The sequence below is a fragment of the Scleropages formosus genome, chromosome 6 (assembly GCF_900964775.1).
Source record: "Scleropages formosus chromosome 6, fSclFor1.1, whole genome shotgun sequence".
NCBI lineage: Eukaryota > Metazoa > Chordata > Actinopteri > Osteoglossiformes > Osteoglossidae > Scleropages > Scleropages formosus.
In genome coordinates, this window is record NC_041811.1 from 31,626,367 (window position 1) to 31,654,086 (window position 27,720).

General features: G+C 42.8%; 2 protein-coding genes across 2 annotated transcripts; both read right to left on the reverse strand.

The window, feature by feature from the left end:
- Nucleotides 1-555: 555 nt before the first annotated feature.
- Nucleotides 556-2,808, reverse strand: m17 (IL-6 subfamily cytokine M17). The gene is made up of 3 exons (XM_018749521.2): nt 2,707-2,808; nt 2,092-2,234; nt 556-1,759 (listed from the first exon to the last, which is right to left on the reverse strand). Exons 1-3 carry the CDS (start codon nt 2,765-2,767, stop codon nt 1,322-1,324), a joined length of 642 nt encoding a protein of 213 aa, XP_018605037.1. The 5' UTR covers nt 2,768-2,808; the 3' UTR covers nt 556-1,321.
- An 8,849-nt stretch (nt 2,809-11,657) lies between these two features.
- Nucleotides 11,658-22,038, reverse strand: taok3b (TAO kinase 3b). Its single transcript, XM_018750012.2, has 8 exons — nt 21,782-22,038; nt 18,961-19,197; nt 18,507-18,635; nt 17,725-17,928; nt 14,725-14,964; nt 13,256-13,468; nt 12,771-12,953; nt 11,658-11,989 (listed from the first exon to the last, which is right to left on the reverse strand). The coding sequence occupies exons 2-8, from the start codon at nt 19,144-19,146 to the stop codon at nt 11,828-11,830; spliced, it is 1,317 nt and encodes a 438-aa protein (XP_018605528.2). The 5' UTR covers nt 19,147-19,197; nt 21,782-22,038; the 3' UTR covers nt 11,658-11,827.
- Nucleotides 22,039-27,720: the final 5,682 nt, after the last annotated feature.

Here is a 27,720-nt window from a genome sequence, read left to right on the forward strand (position 1 = left end):
GCCATTTTTTGCTGCTTCAATAACGCAGGACCATGCGTAACTAAAATAGTGCAATTTCAGAAGAAACAGAGTACACCGAATACAAAAAGGTGGTCTTTATTCGATCGAATTGTCAGTGCTACATTTCTGCATACACCCACAGAAAATGGGTCCAGTCACACACATTATAAATTATACTGGCAATCAATTAGTGAACGTGTCTTCTGGCCAAATAGGACGTCTGACAGTGTCCGACAGAGGCGACTCGTGGACTCGTGTTTGGTCTTACGCTTTGGCTGCTTTGCTCCTCCAATACTCGTATTTGTAGCTAAGGTCCATGGGGTGCAAATTGACTTGACAATGGACCTGTTGAAGATGTTTTTAACATTCAGGTGTTCTCTGAGGGGGTGCGGTGGTGCAGCGGGCTTGGCTGGGTCCCGCTCCCTGGTGGGTCTGGGGTTCGAGTCCTGCGGGGGGTGCCTTGCGGCGGGCTGGCGTCCCATCCTGGGTGTTACCCCTCCCCCTCCAGCCCTACGCCTTGCGTTGCCAGGCTAGGCTCTGGTTTGCCACGACCCTGCTTAGGACAAGTGGCTTCAGACTGTGTGTGTGTGTGTGGTGTGTGTGTGTGTGTGTTCTCTGGATCCTTAGCCTGCATAAAATGTGGTGACTTCTAGTGGTCACATTCATCTGTTCATCTGTTGTCCTAGACAACTTAATGTCCACACCTTGCCTTTTGTAATACAGTGTCCTCTAGTGGTCATTTCTGTCACCTTACTAGGAAATGCCATCTGCTGGAAAGTCAGTGGGTCCTACAAACTGCACACAGGTGATTAAGCTGGTACATAATCAGAACAAGCTGTAAAAATGTACATTACAGTATTTCTCAAATTATTGACATTGAGACCATCGCTGTCCTTGCTTAGTACTCAGGGCACTCAATCTTAACTGTCATCTCAGGTCAAGAATGCTGAGTCATAGGTATCTGTTGGAGGCGACGAATTATTATGGGATCGGTCCTCAAATAAATTAAAATTAAGTTACTTTACAACGATTAAAAGCATGCTCGTATACTTTTGTGCATAACAAAGTGTGTATTACAATAATAGTTTTCAGACAAAGTTGAACATTTAAAATAAATAATAGACAAAATTATAAATAAAATAAATAAGCATACAAACAAGGGGTCGTAATTTTTGCACCTATTTGCCATTAAAAATGGTTTAGGAAAGGAGATCTGTCCATTCCTGCCGGTGCCTGGAGCTCCAGTACTTCGAGTAACGGAATCCACTGGAAGCCTGCTGGGTCTCAGAGCTGCAGAACCTCTGTAATTTTTCCTTCTCATTCACCTTTGACCCAGATGACGTTTGACTTCCTTCACCACAAATGTCGCTTGACCGAGGAATTCCCTGTACCGTATGAGGACCGCGCATCCATACACTTTCTGTTGGAAAATGTTCCTGGCTGGGGCCCTTGTGGGCCCACCTGATGGCTCGGAAACGGGCTCGTTGGGCTCCAGGCACTGCAGGATCTCTTGGACGTTACCAGCTAGGTTGGACGTGTGGGCTTGGGCATCTCCCAGTTTGTGCAGCAGAGGGTTGGATGGCTCCTGCAACTGTTCTTGCTGTTCCTTCACTGTACCAAGATGTCTGTAGAAGACATTAAGTGTGGTGTAAAGGCTCTGCAGCTTCTCCCAAGGGGTGTTCCCGGCGATTGTCGTGTCCGGGAGGTTGTTCACTCGCGACTGACAGAATGACTCATGGAAGTCCCCTTGACTGGCAATCTAAGGGTCGACGAAAAAGCAGTGTTAGACTCGAAAGTTTAATTATCTCGTAAGTCAGAAATTGCTTATTCCAGTCTAGTGAGAAGTCCAGTTACATTTTGAATCAAAGTTCGGTTATTGAATCGAAGCAGGACACGCAATTTATAACATAACAAAACGGAGAAGTTATTTCTTTGCAATTTTCATGGGTTTTCAAATGCTGGTCAATAAATTGAAAAGGCTCACCTGCCCAAATTGATTATGTGTAAATGACTGGACAGTGGGGCACTTTGCCAATGTTTCACAACGGCCAAGCAAAGGAGGACACGGAGAACGTTTGGCTGCATACTTACGTATAGTTTCTGAAGTTCCTGAGTCTTCTCCTTCAAATGTCGGGCCAGATTCGCGGTCTGTTTTACAACATGCCCTCTGTTGCTGCATGACGTAGCAGCTCTGGATGTTTCGAATGTGATCGTCATGAGGACAAACAGGAACGCTGTGGAGAACACGGTTTTGGTGGTTACTGACGCTGTTTTGGACATAATTCATTCTTTTTTTTTCTTCTTTTTTTCTTTTTGCACTGTTTTTGGCAAAACCTAAAAACACAGTTTTTCATAGTTTGTGCTGATCATTATAAAACAGATATGCCGTAGAGGGAGCGAGCAGTGTTGGGATCGCAAAGATATCGCTCGTGAAAGCATTTGGCGCAAGACGCCGTGGAGCTGCTTATCGGTGGAAGGAATCTAACCTCGGAAACACCAGCGGCGTGCGTTAAACGCAAGTTCTCATTCAAAGGTTATGCCAGAGGTGCCACACGTACCGTCACACTCACACACATACACACACAATCGCAATCGCGCACGCACCCGTACGTATCCCACAGCAGATCCACAAACGTGTGCACATGCACGCACGCGAACATGCAATGTCTCCCGCCACGGAAGCCCAACGTACGGAGCGGCACTTACCCAGCGCTGGCAATCCCCGGAGTAGCTGCAGTGGCAGACAGTGGCTATGACCTGGCATCATGTGTGTGGTGACAACCGGCTAGCGCGGCACCAACTAGTCATGATCAGTGCCTTGAAAAACTTTTTAAAGTCTGCGACCACGGATTTGTCATAAAAGGAAATGACGCAGAGTTGCCTGTTGTGAGGCAACCTTTCTCAGAATTTCCTCACATTTGCACATTTACATACTTTCACTGCTACCCCCTTTACCTCCCCATAAACACCCCCCCCCCCCCCCCCAAATACTGACCCCACCCTTCCTTCCCATCTACGAGAAAACAGAGATGGTCACAGTTTCTTCTTTCCAGCCGATAAAAGGCTATTGTTGTTGACTACAGACATGGATACAGATGACAACAGATGGAACCTTTCATATCTGAAATATTTTTTTGAAAGTCAATACTGTCGTCGCTTAAAGAAGTCATGATACCCTAAACCGAATTTTATCTGTTTGTTTTCAACAGATTTCCTTAGAATTCTTATATTGATGCAGAAGGACGGATGGCGTGTTTGAAAAAATATTTTTTCGTTAGCAAAAGACAAAAGGAAGCATCTGGGGGAGGAAGAGACGGCCAAGTATGGTATGGGTAGATTCCTGGGAAAGAAACTGGAGAAGTCGAAATTTCCATTACCTTGCAAGTGGGAGAGTAACTGTGTTAATAATAAATACAATTTTTCCCAGATCCACTTAATCACACCAGCTTCCAGCATTGTACATGCTGAGAATCACACGCACGCTCATTGACTGGAGCCGCTTGTCCCAGGCAGGGTCGCGGCGAGCTGGAGCCGAACCTGGCAACGCAGGGCCCGTGGCTGGAGGGGACACCCCCAGGATGGGACGCCACTCTGTTGCAAGGCCCCCCAAACTGGACTTGAACCTTAGACCCCCCAGAGAGCAGGCACAGGCCAAACCTGCAGCACCCCCCCCCAAAAAAAAAGTCATAATGGTCATTTTGGTCCAAACAACGGTCACCTGCTCCTTTATTTCCCCAGGCAGTAGATGCACCAAGGATATGAGTGACTTTGACATAGGAAACCGTTAGCACACAGGAAGATGGTTTCTCAACTGGACGTCATCAATGGTTCGCCATTGCTAAAGCAGAGGAGATTATCAAAGGACACTGAGGACGTCACCGGTGCCAAAGTGACGTGAAGCAATGTGGCCAAAAATACTTCACAAGCCTACGCCCGCGATTGGGAGACTGTTGACCATGACTTCTCCAGACAGCTTGTGCTGCAAAAGAGGAAACAAAGTTTACTTACGTGCATTATTGTGAAACAGCCATTCAAAGGATCTCTTTCTAATCCATGTTTGAATATATTACGGAGACCTCGTCTAAGCAGGGGAGTGCATATGCAAATGCGGGCCTGACTGGGTCATAATAAAGATCCTCAACAATACATTTCTGAAGAGTATTTCAGGCACATATACTGTGTTATACTTCTTCGTTTACCTGGTGCTTTCCTCCAAAGCACCTTAGAATGTTGAACTACTTACAATTATGTATCCATTTACACGGCCGAGGAGTTTTACTGGCACTATTTACAAGGAATACCTTGCTTAAGGGTGCTGTGGCTGGAAGTGGGCTTCAAACCCATGACCGCGGGGTGCAAAGGCAGCAGCTGTAGCTACTGCACTACCAGCTGCCCCCAAATGCTTTATAGAATAACTGAAGATTGTACTCTTCAAACAGAAAGCTGATAGCATAGTGGTTGTAGCAGCTGCCTTTAGATCTGGAGGTTGTGGGTTTAAATCCCACCTACTGCTACAGGTTGCCTGAGCAAGGTACTTACCCCAAATTTATTTAGCAAAAATTACCTGGCTGTATGAATTGGTGAATATTCTGTTAGCTGATTTGGAGAAAAAGTTTTGCTAAATGAATAAAACTAAAAATTAAGTCAAACGCCTATGTTATCCAGTTCATAGAACTGAACCATGTTTCACAGCCTTCATCGATTTAAAATCTCTGTGTTGCAATGCAGTCATAACCTGGGATACAATGCAGGAAAAATTATTCTCATGACTCAGTCTCAGGTAATTTTTCTCAACAGCATGAATGAATTTGCTGTTGCTTCTTGTTTTAACGATGTCCGCAATGCACTTGGAATTCTTGGGCGTTCGTTCCTAAAATGGGAGGTTCCTATTCCAGTAACAACTTGTGATTTCATCATCTTCTTCCGCGTATGGCCAAGGGGAGTACACTGTCCACAGGTGCGAAAGGCAGGGCAAAAAAAAAAATTTGCCAAAAAAGTTCAGGCCAGAGTTGTTCTATCTTTATTGTGGCAGTTGATGTCATCCTTCACAGCTGCATAATAACTCTATACCTATGAACACTTTCCTTAAACTATATAGGAGGAGTACAGCATGCGAGCGTTTGTCCGGGTCCATTGCCGTAATCCTGCACGGAGGGGAGTACAAATGCACCATAACCCACCACCATCTAAATGGAAATTACTACACATGTGCTCGCCATCCCTTCGAGTCGAATTCTCACGCCCCTACAAATGATTTACGAAATTGCGGTGCCAAAAAATTCTTAGACAACGGAAGTTCTTACACCTTCCTGACAGCGACCACTGCGGCTTTTAAACTATGCTAGGGTTTCAGTGCAATAAATAGCTTTGCACTTCGAGATATTTATTTTATAAAAAGGTATTTTTCGAAATGTCTCACTTCCTACTCTTGTCTGTCGTTATTTGTCCAAGTATAAGGCTTTTGCTGATAATTGAATCAATTCAATAGAAGTTATTCACCTTGCAATTATTGTATTCTTCCCTTAACGAAACGTTTGAAAGAAATGCTTGCTATGCACATATTTCTATCAAAGATAAGCAGATAAAGTGCACTTATGAGCGTCAGCAATCAGAACTGACAGGATGCTAGATATCTTGCAGATCTTAACCTATATTAAAAACAGTTATGATTTCCTGTTATGGTGCAATGATGAATCATACAAATGGATAACCTGCCGTGGTGAGATGAGACTTTCTGTGGATTACGTGCGTGAGATAGAAGCCAGGGTTGTCGACGCTCCGGTGTACGCAAAGTAAATTAGTGGCCAGTCCATGCTGCTGGAATACGCTCAGGGTGCATCCCCTCCTAATTCCCTGTTACCCCCATAAGTTCCAGCTGCTTCCCTGCTTGATATGATGTGTAGATCCAAAACAAGGCTGACGCCTGAGGACTCAGCAGGGGATCTCAGCTAACCGCAGTCGCACCAGCCAATCGGGGGTGAGGGAATTCCGCACCAGCCGCAGGTACGAAGGAACCCGTCGGGGTTCAGCTCGGTCGCCTCGAACCGGGGTACTTTCCCGGCAGGGCCCACCGCGCACCTTGAGAGACGACTGTCTTATCGGGCCGCATGACTCTGCTACTTCCTCGAACCCGTGGCCAAATTCCTGAAAGCGCAGCTACTTTGTAAGGGCCACAAAAGCCTCTCCAGGTGCCCAGATCAAAAAGTTTCAGCATCAGGGGGTAAACACAGAGAGGGTTTGAGTGGCGTAGGAAAGTTTGAGACTTTCTTGCGAATGCCAGCTACGGTACCAGCGAAGCAGACAGGTGCCCTGTTTCCAGCTCGCCGTCACCTCATTTATGCGTGTCAGCGTATGGTTTTGCTTCGGCTCAGACGAGCGACTCGAGCCGACAGCGCCGCTGGGTGTGATGCGCAAAATGTGCAGTGAACGAGGCGGGTGGAGGAATATTTCCGAAAAACTCGCACATCGCTGGCAAAAACCGACATTTTACAAATTTTTGTAAATGCGTGCGCTAAATCATGTACTGTATATGAAAAATTTCTTTTAAGAAATCCTCCATGCCACACACAGCACACACACATTTTCTGAACCAATTATCCCAGACGAGGTTGCAGGGAGCCGGAGCCTAACCCGGCAACCCGGGGCATAAGGCTGGAGGGGGAGGGGACACACCCAGGACGGGATGCCAATCCGTTGCAAGGCACCCCAAGCGGGACTCGAACCCCGGACCCGCCGGGGAGCAGGACCCGTTCCGCGCCACCGCCCCACCGTGCCCCCCTCCTCCATGCCATAAAGAGGGTAATTTATTAGATGAATATTAGACCAGCATCCCTTTTTGTCAATGCATAGCCGAATTCAGCAAAAAAGCGCTGTTGTGGAACCTCCAGAAATGTGAGTTTCTGTGCCAAACATTTGGCCTTTTGGAGGCACGTTGGAGCGGTTTCGTTTTAGGCTTTCGTGTTTTTCTGAAAGCAGCACAGGAAATGCTGAGCTGGTACGTAAAGGAAAGTCCCCCCTACGTTTTTTTTTTTTTTTGTGTGTGTGTGTGTCTTGCAGACTCATCTGTGTCACGTCTTTACGTAGCAAACCAGACCATTTACCCCAATTAACAGGCTGCAGAAATAAATAAGAGTAGATGGTCGTTCAAACTGAGAACTTTCACACAAACAATCTCTGTTTTTTTGACTAATTTTTGTTTGTAATGTACCAGGAAGGTCTACCCAAGCTATTCCCATACTGTACTCTGGTACAGCCTTTCAGGCTTTACATTATATGGTTTAAACTTTGCCAAAACATGGTTTGATGTAGGTGGTCATTAAACATAAAGGTGTCTTAGCTGTCTTTTTGGCCTTTCACATGGCCTCAAGAAAACAATTTTTATTAACCGTTACTGTATTTGAGGGGGGCGCAGTGGGTCGGACTGGGTCCTGCTCTCTGGTGGGTCTGGGGTTCGAGTCCCGCTTGGGGTGCCTTGTGATGGACTGGCGTCCCATCCTGGGTGCGTCCCCTCCCCCTCCAGCCCTTCGCTCTGTATTGCCGGGCTAGGCTCCGGCTCCCCTTCGACCCCGTATGGGACTAGCGGTTCAGGCAATGTGTACTGTATTTGACATGCAGGGGTTATTTTTACAGTCTGCTGATATAAATGAAAATGAAAGCGGTACCTAAGGATGAACTCTTTCACTCTGTGTCAAGTCACAGAACTGAGATGTGTCCATAGAGAGTCTGACTGGATTTGTTGCACTGATAACACTCAGCACATAATATTCACCACAGAAAAACCAGAAAGATCACTTTTTTTTTCCAAATTCTATGCTTTTTATTGAATACAGCACCACACGTACAACCACTTTCCTTGATACAATGTTAATGTACAAAATACAGCACCAAAAAGAAAATGTATTTCGTTCTGTATTTTGAATGATAATATTCTCCGTCTCCCTCTCCTGCACAGTCTGGAATTCCGTCCTGCACCACTTGCTTAACAGTAAATTAAACAAATGAAAGAAAGTCATATAAGAAACTAATATGTAATAAAATGCAATAGGTGACCTTTTCATTTGATAATATGCACTTTTTTGGAAATGGGGGAGCTGTTAGAGGGCAAATTGGTTGAGAAAGTTTACAAGTACATATCTGATGTCTCAGAAATTCATTTGACCATCTAAACTTATTTTCCAACACTAATTATCAAGTAGGAAACTGCAAGAACTGGGGGGAAAAAAAGAAAATAGCAGGAATCAAAAAGTGCCGTGCAAAAGTTCAAAATCACTGCAATGTAAAAAATTAGGATTTAAAGTCTCTGTCAAAAATCTCATTTCATCTCCTCTTTCAATCAAGCAGATATACATGAATTTCACCATTCAATGGTTTCCATGCCATGATGGTGTTCATATAAGCGTACACTGCAGGGTTTTTCTGCCAGATCCGCACTCCAGATCATCCACATCTGGCCTCCAATTCACTTTCCCTTCAAGTCCACGGAAATTATCTGTGCACTTTTTTGGTACTGAAGGGAAGAGAAAACTTTCGAAAACTAACAAATTTCCCGATTTTATAAAAACTATAAATCTCCAAACATTTTCAAAGGATGTAAACAGATCTCAGAGTTCCTTGTATGTGAGTCAGTGATTTCTTCCTATGCTGTTATGCTCGCCCACAAGACAACAAATACAAACCAGAAAGCCATTGTCCAGCAAACTTAAAACTAGCTTCATGCCTAGGGCCGCAGGTGGAGCGAGAGCTCTGTGAAATGAATTACTCAGTTTTTTAGTAAAATATACAGCTATATAAATTATTTAAAGAACAGTAAACCGCATAAGATACACTTGGAAAAAAAAAAGAAAAAAAAAACAGCATAATGTCCAAGAGGTTTATGGTACACAAGCTCAGTTTCGAGCACCTGCTTTTTTGAAAAGCCACATAAAGACAGAAAGATACGTGAGAGATATGTATTTAGTTAAACCTTTTCTTTAAAAGTGTACACTTGGGCTACCACCAGAGAACCAAATCTGCACTTCACGTCCCATTCATGCATCTAAACGGTTAGCTTCTTCCCTTTTATTACCCAGGGACTGACATTGCGCTCTGGTGGGAACGCACAGAGCAATGACTCTGAGTCATATCCACTATGGGGAACTAAATTCATGTTCATCTTCATATAACAAAAGAAAAAGGCAAAAAAAATTGAAAGATGGAACAAACCTACACTATGATGTAATGTAAACATTTACATTAAAAAGTAGCATTATTATTATTATTATTATTATTACAAAACATTCTATGGACGGATTTTAATCCCTCTGCATGAGAAAGTGTAAGGCTCCTATCAGAAGCTCATATAAGGCTATGTCAATACAGATTTTTTATGTTGTTACTTTTTTACTTCCACTTGTGTTATAATGAAAATACTGTGCTACACTTTCTTGGACTGAATTTTATATTTCAGCTAACTATGTCTTCCTCACAATATTGAGGACCATGGAAAATGGTATATTCTACAGAATAAGGCCTTTCTCCATCCACCCAGTCAAAAGGAAAAAGGTCAAATGTCAAGGGGCAGTTTGACACAGACCCTAGAATCTATCCACAAGCCATCGCCGCAGCAATGAAGCGCACACAGCTGGCCAAGAAAAAGAGGTAAAACAAGCATCGAATAAGCAAAGTAATATATCAAAATAAGCAGATTTAGCCTATTCAAAACTATGAACTTCTAGAACAGAAGAAATAGCTTTTTCAGAAAACTAGCGCACTCAATTCGAAGATAAAGACTTCAACATACTAATGGCTAAGACTACGAGCTTGACAATCGAGAGCCTGCAGACTCCCCTGCTCGCTGCTGACAGCAAAAACGATGTGTAGCTTTCTTTTGATATCAAGAATATTTTTTTTTACGCATAAACAGCACGTTAGGGCTTTGATGGCAAGAATGGGTGGGCCAACAACGTCAAAATAAGTCCGCACTCGTCGGTACGTGGATGGCCTGAACTAGCAGCTTTCTAGAGCTCCCCCTGGTGACATGGAGGACGAATAACTATTTTAGGCAAAGGCTGAAGTCATGACTGATGCCCAGAACCGGGTCAATTACTGGCACTCGACATGCCAATATTGGATATATACAGTACATATATATATATATATATATATATATATATATATATATGTGTGTGTACAGTGGCTTAAAAATTTCTAGTAATTAAAAATGATAGCCTGATGGACTTAATGACAACACATTCACTGCTGATCCTGACTTATGCTGTCTAACACCTGGGTCACAGCTATGACTACCTTTACCTGCCTGAGTCAAAGAGAAAAATTGTTCAAACATCACTCAGAAGATACAAAAAGAAAATAGCTACTGTAATCCGACAACTGACAAAAGTTTCTTCTCTTACGATTTGTTTTGTGCACTGAATCCTTATTCACTACTGTAATTAAATACCAAACATTAACAGGTACTTCTTTACAATGACTTTTAGCTGACAACAATACATTAATTACTGACCCCTGCTTCCAGTTTGTATGTTTGGATAGTTAATTACAAATATTTATCAAAATTTTTTACATCCAGTACAATGGTCACTGCTATTTGTTTACAACAGTGATGATTAACTGGGTGACACCAACGACATTCAACATGTAATCATTTACAATGTTGGTTGTTTAAAGTAACAAAGAACAATGTTGGCTTTGTTAATCAAAAACAAACCAATCCATAGGCACATCTCAAATAAAGGTTGTTAAAAATCTCAAGTGTCATATAAAAAATGGCATAAACATAAAGTACCGTTAGCTATGGGGAAAAAAAAAAAAAAAAACATATGGCGTGAGCATGTTTATTTACAATATATAATTAAAACCGCTGACAGATTCATGCTTCTCTCCGCAACCTGAATTTTCTTTAAAGTGCATGCAATAATAAAGCATTTTTTATGAGTTGAATTATTATAAGAAAATACACGGCTCAACAGTGGCTAAACCAGTGATAATAATCTAGATGTTACTTCAAAGAGAACATCCCACTGACGAATAAAATTCCAAAAAGCAAAAAATAAAAACAAAATTACATCAGATGGAAAGAGGACACTGCTAAAAATCTGTAAAACAAACTGAACTACAATATGAAAATAAGATAAATCTCTCCATAAAGCCATCTATTCATAAAATACTAGACCAAACCATATTCCTCTTAAAATCCTTGGTCTTTTGTAGTTTTCACATTAGATATTTCCTGGTACAGGGCGAACGATTTTGCTGTAGCCAATTGCTGGGTGTTAGCCACTATCAATAATCGCCATTTATCCATTTTAACCTCTTTGAAATACCAATATGTCGACAAAGAGATCATATTTAAACATATCAAATTGCTTGACCCTAATAAAAATTTCCTGATGAGGACCTATCAAAAAGTGTGGGGCAGCTTAGAAGGTACAGTTGCAGCAAAGTGTCTTGAAGTTAAAATATTTCTGCTTCTTTTGAGTTTTAACACGTTGTCATCAATGCTTGACTTTGAAGCAATGTACATCCATTTTTTGTTGTTGTTGTTGTTGTTTTGCTCTTCGATCAGACTGAAGAAAAAGTCATAATTGCACAAGACACATTGACAGTGTGATGTCAACTTTGAAGACAACAGAGGGACTAATCCAGCATCTTGACTCGGGAGCGGGGGCGGGTGGGGGTTGAGGGTGGATTGACAGGGGTGGGTGAAGGTAAAGGCAAAGGGTTAGTGGGACTTGGAAATGGGAGTGGCAGCAGATGGCAATAGTTGAGGACAGCTCAGGATCCCTTCAGGAAGGAGAAAAGGGTGAAGGCTTTAGCGGCGAGTTCGGCTTCATCTGCTGTCCTCGAGGAACACCTCAAGGGTGCTCAGGCTCCCAAAGCCCAGACGGACACTCTCTGTGTCAAAGGCAGCCACTTCCCGCTCCTGCCGCTCCAGTAAGTGCTTAACCCGCTCAGTGTGCTCCTTCTGAAGTGCAGCCACCTCCTCCTCGATCTGAACCCAGAGATCAAAATCATTGAATTGAGAATATTAACGCATCTCATTAAGGAACGCAACGGGAGAAGCCCACTCTCCATTTCTGCCGTCTTACAACCACAGTCCAATATTATTTTTGCATTAACCCAACACTTCACACCAAAGCAAATTACAGTGTTAGTCTATCTGCAATTATTTACCCATTGACACAGCTGGGTAATTTTACTGGAACAACTTAGGGTAAGTACCTTGCTTGAGAGTACTCCAGCCAGAGGTGGGGATCAAACCTGTGACCTTTGGGTCTAAAAGTAACAGCTCTAACCACTACTCTACCAACTCTTACCGGCATTTTCTCTGATAATATTTTTAATATCGTAACGACCCACATTACTGATGTTTAGGCAGGAAGATTTGTATTGTGGGTAAATTGTAAATAGAGGGTTCAACCACTAGGGCAATTTATGGGAAAACTAATGAGATGACTGTGTTTGCGTTATTTCTTTGTGTGTTGCCATTCAGTAAAATGTTCGAGATGAACGCTCTCTCCAAACCCATGATGCTATGTGCCACAATATTTCCATCTTAAGGGTCATGGAGTGTTTGACACATTAATAAAGTTAGATATTTTTACTGCTACTACCGAGGGTAAATTTTCTTGCTTCACGGCAATGCAAGAGTAAAGGAGGGTGCTATTTTTACATTGCTATTGCATTGTCCGTTGTAGTGCTACCAGTTATGTTGCACACAGAACAGCTGTAATGATGTTAGACGGGGGTCAAGAAGGTTGACCATAACCCACCTTCTGCTCGAGATGGGTCCGCCGAACAGAGGCCTGTTGCTTCTGCTTCTGCTGCTCCAACTCATGCTGTGCCTCAGCCTGCATAAGCACTTTGTTCTGGTAAGCGTCAAGGAGCTCCATCTCCTGCTGGAGTTGTTCCTTCAGTGCTTGGCTCTCTGATTCCTGGGCCTCCCCCAGCCGGACCTACAGTCCACAAAGTAAACAATGCTCGGACATCTCGCTGAGGGAGAATTATATCAGGCTTTCACAGAACTTTGGCGTATTTTACAGTCATGCATAACCCAATGGCTGAAGACATTCAACCATAACTGTTGGAATAAGCACCAACGGTTGCACAGTGGTAGAAGTACACCTAAGATTGCTTGGGGACCCTTTAGTCACATTATGTAGATATTATAGAACTTCTGGAAGTGTATTATCAGCTTAACTCGTCCAATAGCTGAATTGTTCATATGACTCATGACTGACTTCATTAAAAACCATACCGAATGCGAGGCCATCATGTCATTGATGCTCTGCTCGTACTGCTCGGCCAGAACAGCCAGCTTGCGTGTCTGCTCCTCCTTCAGTGCCTTCAAGATGGTCTTGTGGTCACTTTTGGGAGAGACCTCCAGCTGGTGGCTCCGCAAGGCTTTGTACTGCTTGGTCTGTACCTTACACGTGTCCTGAAACTGCTTCTTAATCTGCATCTCCAAGGCCTGGAAGACAAGATGACAGATATGCCTTCTGTTTCATTTACTTTTCTTCTTAATTCTTTTTGATTCAAGCTATAAGTTAATGTTTGGAGGTAATATTGTAAGCTAATTGATTGTAGTGTTGCTTTGCTAATCGTGATGTTCCCACATTAACAGCCAAATTCATGCACTAACACTAAAAGGTCATGTTACAGATTAAAGAGTGTTAAATTTAGAAAGGAGTTCATGCTCAAACCCTATTGTTGTGATCTTACGGTAATCCTAAAAGTAAGAGCCAAAGTCATGATGTAATACTAGTGAAAATAGAATGTGCTACCTCAATGAACTACAGGCAGTCCGCAGGTTATGAACGTTTAACTTACATACAACCCGTACTTACAAACAACCCTCCGTAAAGCCTATTATATTAAAAATTTCAGTTACATACAATGGTAATAACAAACGGGCGCTACTTTGCAATGCACATCAAACACTGCACGTCTATAGCGGCATGTCGGCTCGTGGGTGCGTGATCCCGACGTAGGACGGACTTCGTTCTTTTCAGTCGGACCATGTTGGTATTAACAGCGCCCTGTGTGTGTTACTGTATTTGACTTTAATTTTTTTCTTTTTTACCCTCGTAACCATGGCACCAAAGTGAAAATGTGATACAAGTGATGGTGATGCATCAAAGAAAAGGAAAACGATCACAACTGAAACTAAAGTGGAAATAATAAAGTGATCGTAAAAATGTGAAACGCCAACAAACACTGGAAAAGCGTTAGGCTACAGTCGGTCAACAATCGGGGCATTTTTAATCAGGATGGAGCGAAAATCATGGAGCATCTGAAAGGCTCTCTCTCGATGTCTGTCTCTCTGTCTATTTTAAATACTGTAATAACATTTATTATTATCTGTCTATGGCTCTCTCTATTATAAACACTGTAGTTACAATTATTATTATTATTATTATTATTATTATTATTATTATTATTATCTTAAAGATGCTTTGGTGTATCTGGAAGTGTTTCTTTAATGTATTTTATGCATAGAAAAGTACACAATATACTAAGACAAACATTTGACTAAGTGACATTAGATACGAACTGTACCTAACTGTTCCGACTTACGTACAAATTCGACTTAAAGACAGACTTAGGCACGGAACTCATTCGTAATCCGGGGACTGCCTGTAGTAATAAGAAAATACTAAGGCTAAAGCTAATGATTCACTGCATGGAACTGTTGAATCATTATGCTTAAGATTTTGATGGCCATACCTTGAGATTCTTGGGCTGTTGCCGGAGCTCCATCGCGTGTTTCCTTTGCAGCTCACGTTCACGACGGTTGTTATATTCCATCTGGTTCTCTAGCTCTGTCTGGTGCTGCAGCTGGATCAAGTCCATGCGCAGCTTCTGCAATGTTTGTAGCTGCCGTTGCTCCAGGTCCTGGGTGGATTCGTCATGGCGGATCAACATGGCGTGCTCCATCTCCTTCTGAGTCTTCTTTTTGTTTACCTCCTGGGGATGGAGTTAACCCATTATTTCAGTTTTTCTGCATATCTGTGGATTTCAACATTTATTGTTCACTACTAGTTACGAAATACTCGTATTCTATGAAAATTCGGTACAGCACACTAATGGAATTTTTGTCTACACGTCCTGGAGAGCGCCCCTACCGTAGAGGAAATAGTATTCCATCATTTTGTTGTGTAGCAGAGCACTCCTCCATAGTGCATTAGGTTTCCGTTAAGTGGTGCAATATAAAACTAGGTCTCACTCTCTGCCGCCGCTATTGGTATTCTGCAGTAGGTTTGAGACAATTCCTTGAGTAATTCGAGTAACTCGGCTGATTAAAATCTCCAACTGAAATTCGCTTCTTCGAGGATTCGTTCCATCTACATATATTTTTCGATATCATTACGCATGTTGCCTGGACAGCAAACAGCGGACCGCACAGATGATAATTCCTGAAAATTCTGAGAACTGACCCTGTCGAGATATATTATGACTGTACAGGTTGAGAGATGGACGATGTTTTTTTTTTTTTTTTTTTCCAGATGTGTGCACTTCCAATATCTCCGCTGCACACTCCAACCCAACTGCCACTGCAACTTGTATCTGTGTGTGTGTGTGTGTGTGTGTGTGTGTGTGTGTGTGTGTGTGTTCTCTTCTTTTGTTCTTCTGAGCTTCTTGGGTGTTGGTTTTTACCTCCTACAAATGTCAAAAGGTCATTCAAGAAAACATACGTCATTGTTCATTGAAGCCAGGTGCTCCTGTAAGGCTTACAGTGTTCCTAAGCTATATTTGTATTACAACTTGTAGTTTTGATACTTAACATGCACTATTTTCTACTGTAAAATGATCCTGGAATGATAAAAACAAGCAAAGCAATGTTGTTTTTCTCTTTTTTTTTTTTTTAACTTGTGCCCCAGTTTTTTGTTGTACCTTGGAAAGTAACATGAAGTATATGTTTGGTTATTTATCACATTCCAGTGAATGTTTTTGAAACTCTAAGTGTAATTAATATGACCCTTAACAGCTCATCAGGTTGAGTTTGTGTTTTATATTATTGTTGTATTTAAATAAGCCTCTTAAACAATAACATTTGGATTTTCATAAAATGAAACAAATTGTTCATTTTAAGAGACTTGCCATAATTTTCCCTCTATTTTATATTAATTGATCATTAATGATTACTCAGATAATTGACAGGACAATCAGTGGACCACTAAATAACTAAAACAATCGATAGTTGCAGCCCAGCTCCTCAGGCCCTCTATTGCCTTTTAACCTTTTTTTAATGTCCTCATCTCCAAAAAATAATTATGAGGATCTGTATTTAATTTTTTACTAATTTTATTCAACGCTTCAATACTTCAGGATGACGACAGTGCAAGTTTTGTAAACATCATGACAAGGCTATGGTTAGATGTGATGTAAGTAAAACTGCGCAAAGGAAACAGAAGTCAGGCCAATGTTACGTGCACATGAATTTGACTCGCTGAGATGAATAACTGTAACATGGTGTCATAACAGAGTGGAACATTAAGGAGTGGCCATCGACTCATCAGCTGCAGATAATCCAACATGGAGCAAGCAGGCAAGATAAACACTATCTTACAGATACAGCTGTGAACGTCAATATCATCATGTATGTAAATCTCAGACAATTCAACTGTCACCTAGCAGAGTGAATGACATGAATAAAGGAATTATATGTTTTTATTTAACATGTCCCAATTTCATTCGTTGGTATGATGACGGTGATAATGATGAATCGGAAAGCATTATCTGCACTTGCTTATTTATCTTTTTATTTGTTTAGGTGATTTCATTGTTCAAGGCTTTAAACTTTTATGTTAAGGTTACAAAATCTCTTACACTTTATGAATTCTAAGACTCCAGTTTGTTTGTCTTAGTGTTATTAAGATTGTTTCAAGGTCAAGTATTCCTTGTTCTGAAATTTTACCTGGCTGAAGGAAGCATGAAGAATCATAATTTTCATATTCTGGTAAAATGTATGTCACTTTTTGAGGTGTGGTAACTCATAATTACACCTCTGTGAAAAAAATGGAAATAATTAATCTCATGAAAATGTTCAGGAAGGACCTGCATCTACTAAACTTGGAAGATAAGTTTATAAGGAAGCCAAGAATATTACATGGCGGAACGTTAGACATGTCACCACTTTCAAACCAACACATAAATTTAAACGTAAAAAGTCAGCAAGAAAACTAAAGAAAGCAGTTGCAGGTTAAAATCCAAGTACATTCAAGCAAATGACATTACGACTGACAATTACAATTAATTGCATTTCCATTCATAGAAATTTGACAGTTAATCGCTTAAATTACATAATGATCTGATATATAATGTTCATGAAAGGTATAAATGTTCATGCCCGTAAGGTATACATGTTCATGATCATGCTTGGATCAATCCTTTACAGAGCCACTCCCGCAATGTAACGTAAATGTTTATATGTATCTCCAAAAAAAAGAAAAACACTACTAGGAAGGCGATATTCTGGTAAAGTTTTATGCAGCTACTTGTGTGATGAACGCCGGTGCATATGGTGAAGGAAACAGACTAACTGTACTTAAGAATCACACATCTGCAGGTATGTCTCTTTCTCCTAACGTAATGCACACCTTGTATTTTCTATGAGATGAACGTCACTTCGAAGAAAAGCTAAATGAATAAATGTAAATGTAAATGTAATGACGTAATTTAAAATGTTTCTGTACTCAAAAAGAGAAAGAAAAACTCGGGCCTTGCCTCCCGCATCTGTTCCTGCTCAAACTCATGTCTCTTAATGAGAATCTTGCGCTTGAAGGCACGGCAGTTGCGATCATAGAAGGCCCTCTGCTGGCTCAGGAGCTGTGCCTCCTCCTCCGCCTGTGAGTGCTGTACCGTCTCCTTGTGCTTGGACAGGCGCTCCAGCTTTTCCTTTTTTGGAGTGCTGTGGTCCTCGTTCATCTCCTAGGACAAAGCACAAGGCGCAAAGTCAAATTAGCAGCCCAAGACCTGACTCCTTACTGAACACGTCACCCAGAACTCTTGGTAACCTTGCTCCTGAAGTCACCAAACCTGTAAAGTTTCAATGGGCTCTCCAAATCAATCTTCAACAACCACATGATTGCTGTAATTAATTTGGTGCTAATTACGGTAATTAAGTCATGAAGGGTTGGAGGGAAACAACTGCCAAGAGCATCTTCATCAGCTGGTTAGGCAACCGCCTTGAAGCTAGAGGGTAAATTTAAGCAGCAGCACTGCAGATCACGAAAAGGCAACTCAAAGCTTGGTATTCCTTGAAGTTTGACTGCAAGAGGTCAAAGATGTACTCAACTTGGCATGGCAACATGAGTGCAACAGAAAATCTGTGACTGAAAAATTTTGAAACTTTAAATACTGCTATAGATAGGCAAAATATTTGCAGACCTAGGTTACCATCTATCTGTGCATCTAGGAAGGAGGTGACTTGAACATTTATTAAGTCTTCATGTCACCTGCCCCTGGATGGACAGGTAAGGACCACCAAAACGTGAAATTGGGCCAACCTCTTTGATCTTTTCTTTGCAGAGCCGGTACTGCTTCCTCTGGTTCTCCAAGAAGGTGGTCAGCTCCTTCTTCTGCTGAGCCAGGATCTGTTGCTGGAACTTCTTTTCATCAGCTGCTGCTGCCTTTGTCTGCAGATGTGTAGATGTGATCGGTAGAAGTAGGCGAAGAACACAAAAGAACATCACTGTTCTACACTGATGGGGAATCCAGTTAAAGACATCGTTTCTTTCAATAAAGAAGAGTAATGTTCTTGTTAGTGTATATTGAATGAATGTTCTCTATTGTGTATATTGAATGAATCAATGAAACTGTGAGAAAACATTCTTAATAGGACTCAACTATTTGCTCACACTGAAAAGTTTTAATGTCGATTGATCCAATTGAAAGGGGCTCAGCTGGTTCCACCTATCAGATGGTTGCAACAGCCCTCTTGGGGTCAGCAGGGTTGCCCACCTCCTTGTCCAGGCGAAGTGCATGTCTCTTAGCCAGCTTCTCCAGCTCGATGTGGGCGTTGTTGACGTGCGTCTCCACCTCCTTCTGCAGACGGAGCCGGTGCTCATCCATCTCAGCCTTCAGCCTGTTCTCCAGCGCCATCAGCTGCTTCTGGTGCTGCCGCCGCATGCACTTATAGCCCCACATTGGTTCTGGTAGCTCGCTGTCCTCTTCATGTTCCTGGATCTGCCTCGTGACCTGCAGACAGCATTCGATCAGAATTCAAAGCAACAACTATTCTTAACAACTAAATGTTTAAATCTGATAGCCACTGCTTAGAGGTGGGCCAAACTTGGTTGACGGTGTCATGGAACAGAAACAGTCGTATGACAAGAGTTTAGCATTCGGGTGAAAAGATGAGCCCACAGTTTTTCGTCTTTTGATACATTGTCCAGGCATTGGTATTTCATTGTTAAAACTAATTTTTTTTTAATTAATTTAAAAAAATTGCATGAGGTAGTCATATGACTTAAAATGCAGAAAAATCACCAAAAAAAATGTAAGTAAAGAAAATAATACTTAATGAAGAGTTGCAGGTCAGAAGCAACCTGGAGCTTCAGCATATAACTGACACTATGGAAATAATTTGAGAAAATGGGCACTACTTGGTTGTTGTGGACATAATGTAAAATAAGTTAACTGGTTTAAACTTTTCCAATCCAACCAAAGCCAGTTAACATATCATGGAACAGGACCCAATCAGAATTATTTTATTTTTTATTAGAAATAAATAGACTGTACTTATTTCCCTGTCTTATAAAGACCTTCAACATCCCTTCTGACATGAGTGAACGCCCCCCCATGACATACAGGGTATTGCCTTTCATATCATTACTGGAGATGTCCACCTGACTATCTGCTTCATATCATCTCTAGAGCCCCTCCCCTATTCCGATGGCCTTTTCCTGTGAAATCACAAGAACAGCGAAGAACTTGTTCAGTTATCATCTGCAGTGCCTTTCCTCTGAGTAGAAGACCAGTGCTTCGGGGTCTTCTCGTATTACGAAATGGAAGGGCGTTTCATTCATTTTCTAACAGACGTGTTTCATAAGAAACGTTCTGCATCTCACACGATGGTGCTAATCAGGACAAAGTACGGGCAAACATATAAAACAACATACTCTATAAAAAAATTAAGGTCAGGACTACAGCAAACATGATTGCTAGCCTTACAAAGACTCCATCACTTCAGTAAAACCCTTTACCAGGTTTGGCCCTTAAGTGCTATAATACATAATCCAGAAATAAAACTACAAGTTCATTCACTAACTCTCCCTTTCTTCGATATCTTCTTAAGATATTTTCGGGGACGTCTCGGCTCTGCTTCAAAATGCTTACATTAACCCATCGAGCTGACACTTTTTACAAAACTACTTTTAATTATTTGTACTTGTGCAGCTGGGTTAGTTTATTGGAGCAGTTAAGGGCAAGTGCTTTGAAGTTATGGAACATAGGTTGCTCACTCTGACACGTTTGTAAGGCAACGCATTTTATGACTATGATCTACATCAGAAGCTCCTGCAACAATATGATTGACCCAAGTGTTTAACTTTGTACCTCTTTAAAAAGTTCATATTTGAACTGGGTGATCATTGGAAAGACTTCGGGGATGCCTGGTACCCCTCTGGAATTTCTTAGACAGTGCTACCTGTTCATCCCTAACCTTACTGTGACCTGTTGCCCCTGTATGATATTCTTTACTGTATGTATTTGTATTTCTTGCTCTGTACTGCTGTGACCCAACTCTGTTGTAAGGCCCACCTGTAACCCCCTCGTAAAGCAGCATTTCAGTGTTGAAATGTTTCAGTTGCATCCCATTGGTTACCCTTGCACACGTTTCTTGTCAAAACGTCCGAGGACTTGGATTTCTTGTTACTGTACTTTATGCATTATTGTTATTGATCACCTACAAAGATCTTATTCTTAGTCTGGTAACTGTGCTGTTTAGGTTGTTGGCCCTGAGTTGTGTTATATGAAACAATGCTTCGCTGATGACTTTCGTTGCTTTTGTACTAATGTACTAACCGTAACTCCATGCAATAAGTGTATTAGTACCCCTTTAACTAATGTTTGCTGAATAAGCAAACGAACGTAAACGAGCATACGCTTCAGCTCAGACGGTCAGAAAATCTGGGTCGCGCACGTGGACATCACGCACATCCTCAGATAAGTGGACTGGCGTGCGCACACACCCACGCGGACGGAAACACACACTTGTGGATTCGCGCCTGGGTGATGGCCCTCCGTTCTTTCAGACGAAGACGGGATCGTCTGCTCACTCTTCGCTTTATAGGCGTCCCAGATCTCACACATACGCGCACTCAAACTCAAGTGCAGAGATCGCAGGCATTTGAACACAAACAGACCGATCGCAACCAAACCACGGGCACAAAGGCTGAGAAGGACACGCGCATCTGAACTGTAGCACATGAAAAAAGCAGTCAGTGGAAAAGCATCAGCAGGGCCTCTAACCCGAGTCCCTCGTTGTGCTGGAGACAGAGACGTTACGCTGCAGGCTGTCAGCACACGTAAAACACTGAATAAATAAGAGCCCGGTCACATCCATCCAAGGTTTTCACATCAGGGAGATTAACAATTAAACCCAGATGGGAGACGATGAAGGACTGGGAGGGAAAAGAGGCATTTTGTAACAAGATGTGGTTGCCATGACAACCGACAAGGAGAGCGCTGGGGGAAGCTGAGAGAAAAATGCTCCATGTTCTTTTGCAAAGAGGGGCTAGCAGGGAGGAAGGCGGGGAGGAAGAGGAGGTGCGGGCCTTACCAAAGGTGCTGATTGGATGGTGGCGAAGCGCTCCCGGTTCCGGTGGTGGTGGGCCTGGCCCCGGTCGGGGGAGGTAGGCCGCGGCTCAGGCCTGGGCTCCGGGTGCGGCGCCCCATCCCTCACAAGCGTGTGGTCCTGCAGGGGCGGAGGAGAAGGGGGAGAGGGAGCCGGTGAGCTCGCCCTCGGCCTGCCGCTGTCGCTGCTGCTGCTCCCCGTCCCCCCCCACTGGCGTGCATCCCCGCCCCCCCGGGCCCTCCTCCCCCAGGCAGGCCCCCTGCTACTTCACGCAGCTCCGCACTATTGGAAGCTCATATCCCAGCCAGCCCGGAGGCAGCGACTCGGCTGGCCGGTTCGGGAGGCGAGATGCAGCCTGTGCGATGCTCCGTTTCCCGCTCGGGAAATGGGGAGCCAAATCCCACCCAGGAGGTGCTGAGGTTGCTTGAGGGGGGATGCCCAGCAAGACGGTCGCAAGAACGCGTCGTGCAAAACAGCAGGAAAATAAGATGTGCAAAAAAAAAAAAAAGAAAAGCAAGTCTTTCCCTTCCTAATTCTTCTCCGCCTCAGGGTCACTTAGCAGCGAGCCGTCGTTCAGTCCTTCTCCGGTATCTCATCGGCGTCGATCGGGGCCGTGGAGTGCCTCCGGAGGCGTTTTGCTTTCGGCCTTATGACCGCAGCACGGTAGTAAGGAGAACGGGATCCTTCAAAAATCTCTGTCGCTTTATCTGTCACATTGGAACCAGGCTTTCTGCTCATAAATGGTTCGCTTCTAGTGCTTTCTATTCATTTCCCTTACACTCCATCTCTCTCCCTCGCTCTCTCTACCCCACTGTCCCCTCTCTCCCCTCTCTCTCTCTCTCTCTCTCTCTCTCTCTCTCTCTCTCTCTCTTTCTCTCTCTCTCTTTCTCACTCATTCTTCTTTTAAAGATACAGTACAATTTCTGGCGGAATGTCACCTTCTGGTAGAACACGGGATACACGGGCGAGAATCCCGATCACCAGGTGCGTTTCTCATCTGTGCAGCAGTATTTTTGTTTAGTAGCACCGACAGTTCTTCCATCTCTTAATCAGCAGCATTTTTCATATTTGAGGAGCAAGTCATCGTAAATGATGCACTGAGCGACACAGCATCAACAGTCCAACTTAAGTCCTTTATCGGTTTAGCGAAATATTCTACGTGCTGTACCTCTGAGACACGAAGGGACTGGTGAACTGCTGACCCAACTAAGTTTCACAAATTTTGTGAAAATATATGAAAGGCTAGCAGAGGGGGGGGGTGTGGTGGTATGGTGGGTTTGGCCAGTGCCTGTTGTCTGATGGGTCTGGGGTTCAAGCCCCACCAGGGGTGCCCTGTGATGGGCTAGCATCTGGGCCTGGCTGTGTCACTTGTGCCTTGTGTTGCTGCGCTAGCCTCCAGCTCACCACAACCCCACTTGGGACAAAGTGTTTGTTGCCATTGGTTGGTCATATTACATAGCTTTCATAACTATGTTAAATATAGATAAGAAATTAAGATGTGATGCTTTTCTCCAAGGCAGCTTACAATGTCAACCTTTCTACAATTACTTACCCATTTTGTACAGCCAGGTAATTTCACTGGAGCAATTTATGGTAAGTACTTGTGCAAGGGTACTACAGCCAGACATGACATTTGAACCTGTGACCTGTGGCTCCAAAGGCAGCAGCTCCAGTCACTCTACTATCAGCTGTCCTGGTAGAACAAAATATGCAAAAATTTCTTCATTAAAAAATTAAGTACATAAAATTAATGTCCTTTACCATCAAAAACAGTAGGATGAAATAACCCCATATTGCATATTCTTATCCTGCTCCTATTATAATGACAGCTGTAAAACAGGTGTAATGACAGTTGGGTGGCATGGTGGCACAGTGAGTTACTGCTTTCTTGCTTACAGCATCTGAATAGTGCATGAGGACATGGGTTCAATTCCTGCACAGCCTGTGTGGAGTTTGTATGTTTTCCCTGTGTCTGTGTGGGTTTCCTCTGGGTGCTCTGGTTTCCTCCCACAGCCAAAAGACATGTTTTTCAGGTTCCCCCATAGTTTGTGAGTGACAGAGAGAGTGTGTTGCACTGATATATGGATGAGTGACCCAGTGTAAGTAGTGTATCTAGCAGTGTAAGTCACTGCAGTGAATAAGGTGTGTGGGATGATAACACTACATAGCGTTTCTTGGAAGTTGCTTTGGACAAAAGTGTCTGCTAAACAAGTACATCTAAAACTGATGAGAAGAGTATTTGGCGACTCAAGCAGATGCAGCATTTCCAGAAGAACATGGACCTGAAAAAATACTTTTACCTATTTATTACGTTGTATGTAACATATTTCACTCTCTGTGCTCTGGTTAATTTTCATTTCTTTGACATTTTTCCCCCATAGGAAGTTACAGTGTTAAACTACCTACATTTATTTACCCATTTATACAGTTGGGGAGTAATATTCATAGCATGTACCTTGCTCAAGAGTCTAAGAAATAAAGGTAACAGCTCTAACCATTATGCTACCAGCTGCCCGTCGGGTGTGATGTAATTGTTTGTATTTATGAAGTCTGATCAATGGCAATTAGTTATTTGGTCTAGTTTCTATGTGGTCTAATTGATCCTATATTAACTACAAAACTCTGCTGTAGATATAGAATTTCTGCCTTCTTTTCTCAAAAGCACTCATGTATTGCGCCTGTGTTGACACTGGTGTACAATCAAAGCTCTCTGTGTGGATGAGAACTTGGGTCTTCACCATCTATTTAAGCCCAACATATTATCCATTGCAAGTGATGTTCATTTTATATGTTGATTCTTGCTCATTCTTATGGAGGGTGCCAATAACTGCACATGCATACAGTTGACTATACATGCATACAAACATTTACATTACATTTACATTTATTTATTTAGCAGATGCTTTTCTCCAAAGCAACATACATCTCGGTGAGAATAAAAATTTGTGTGTTACATTAGGATAGAGAGACATAGTTACAGATGTGATTCTTAAATAAACCTAATTTGTTTCTTTCCACTTTATGCACCGATGCTCATCGCACAAGCAGGTGCATAAAACGCAGGATAAACAAATCCTGATCACCTTCCTACAAATTTTTTTATATAAGGCACACAAACATTTACATACAATACAGGAGTAGCGGCTGTGTAAAGGCTTATCCGGGCATGATCATAAAGTTACGGTGCATGAGCATTTACACCATACATGAGCTTGAGAGATGATGGGTGAAGTGAATCTGGAAAAGGTGAGTTTTTAGACTCTTCATGAATGTAGACAGAGTTTCAGCAGTTCTGAGTGAGAGGGGGAGGTCATTCCACCACAACGGAGCCAGAACTGAGAACCTTTGCTCTTTACTTTTCGTGTGCAGGACCACCAAGCAACCAGAAGTCAGTTGAGTGAAGGGGTCTGGTTGGGGTGTAGCAGTTGATCAAGTCTTGTAAATAACTAGGAGCAGTTCTACTGATGCATTTGTAGGCAATTACCAGGGTTTTGAATTTGATCCGGTCAGCTATAGGAAGCCAGTGCAGAGAAACAAGTAGAGGAGATACATGGGAACACTTCAGCAAGTCAAACACAACTCAGGCAGCAGCAGCGTTCTGTATCAGGTATACAGGTTTGATTGCAGTAGCAGGAAGGCCATGCAGGAGAGAGTTGCAGTATCCAGAAAGGATGTCACCATGGCCTGGACAAGTAGTTGGGCAGAGTCAGTTGTGAGGTAAGGGCGGATCCTGCGGCTATCATGCAGGATGTATCTGCAGGTCTGGGTTGTAGCTTCGATGTGCTGAGAGAAAGATAGACTTGAGTCAATTGTCACTCCAAGACTCTTGGCCGAGGAGGTAGGCAAAATGAGTGAGTTGCCCAGTTTGATCGATAGATCGTGACAGGAGGGGAGGCCAGCTGGAAGAAGAAGAGTCTCTGTTTTGGAGAGGTTGAGTTGGAGGTGGTGATTAGACATCCACCCAGAGATGTCTGACAGGCAGGCAGCAATGAGTGCAGAAATGTTTGATGGTCCAGGTGGAAAGGAGAGGAAGAGCTGGGTATCATCAGTATAACAGTGGTATTTGAATCCATAAGAGGCTGTGACAGGGTGGAGGGAGGAGGTGTAGATCGAGAAGAGAAGAGGACCCACTACCGAGCCCTGCAGGACACCGGTTGAGAGAGGCAGAAGAAGAACGAGAGCTCCACCAGACCACTTGAGAGGATCTGTTAAATAGGTAGGACTCAAACCATCTCAGTGTCGCTCCTTTGACCCAAGCTGACTAAGAGAGGAGAGTAGAATCCGGTGGTTGACAGTGTCGAATGCTACAAACAGGTTGAGGAGGATGAGGACTGAGGATGAGGACCGCCAGAAGCGCCGTCTCCATGGAGTGACCAACTTTGAAACCAGACTGATATCCATTGAGGAGATGGTTTCAAGTGAGGAAATCAGATAGTTGATCACAGGCCACCCGCTCTAGAGTTTTAGACAGGAAGGAGAGGAGGCAGACTGGTCTGTAGTTTTGGACCGAGTTGGGATCCAGGGAGGGTTTCTTTAACAGAGGTGAAATGAGAGCAATTTTGAAGGCAGCTGGGAAACAGCCAGAGGAGAGCGAGGAGTTGATGATCTTAGAGATGAAGGTGGAGAATTGTGGGGAGATGTTCTGTAGGAGTGACGATGGGAATGGATCAAGCAAGCAGGCAGTGGCTCTGTGTGATATCAGGAGGTCGGAGATTTTAGATTGAGAGAGCAGCTCGAATTTGGAGAGCATAACTTCGCAGGGAGGTCCAGCGCGAACCGGGCAAGGTGATGCTGAGAACTTGTCCGTGATTGCATAGACTACATCTATTCATCATAGCACAAACCGTGCAGAACTTATTATGTACAAATAATAGACTACTTATGGCCTGAGTATGTCAGATCTGAAGATCAGAGAACTTGTATAATGCTTCAGTCTGATTAGTGAATGAGCCCGTGGTCTCTGTTTCAAATCAACACACACAATTCATAGTTAAGGAGCATGGGTGAAGTGTAATAACTGCTGGAGAACTGGTCTTGAGTTAGAGTCATATTAGTTTGGAGTTACTAGGGTTTTGGTCTTGTCTTGGATTTGCCACACTTAACTTTTTCCAGTATTTGGTCTTGTCTCAGATTTCACCACCTGTGGTCTTGGGCTGGACTCGGATTCAAAATAGGTGGTTTTGACTACAACACCAATAATACATACATGCTTCCATACATACATACAAACATAAATGGAGTGGTGGCACAGCAAGTAGACCTATTGTCTCACTGCATATGGGTGGTATGAGAGCATGAGGGTTCAAACCCTACTCAGTCTTTGCAGACTTTGCACTCAGCCTGTCTGGAGTACTGTGTGCATGTCTCCCTGTGTCTGTGTGAGTTTCCTCTGGGTGCTCTGGTTTCTTCCTACAGTCCAAAGACATGCTGTTCAGGTTCACCCATAGTGTGTGAGTGACAGAGAGCCTGTGTGTGTGTTCCACTGATGTATGGATGAGTGACCCAGTGTAAGTAGTGTATCTAGCAGTGTAAGTCACCATGGTGAATAAGGTGTGTGGGATCATAACACTGCATAGTGTTCATTGGAAGTTGCTTTGGAAAAGAGTGTTTGCTAAATAAATGCATATGTAAGTGAATGTTCTCAATCTTTTCTACATTGCTGATTTTTCAGTTTGTATATGTGAACCATGAAGAGTTTGTCTGACACACAAATGATATACTGCAGAACCTAATTTGTGCAAGCATACATGAACAAATGGGTTTCAGGCGAGATGGACACCTGTTATCACACCTTTATTGTCAACATGTACTGCATCGGTTGAAAATTATAGGCTTGATGTTCAAACACATAAAAACAAAATGGGATGAAGATGCACCTCTTGTCTAAAACTCCATGATATCCACTGAAAAACATAAACTTAAAC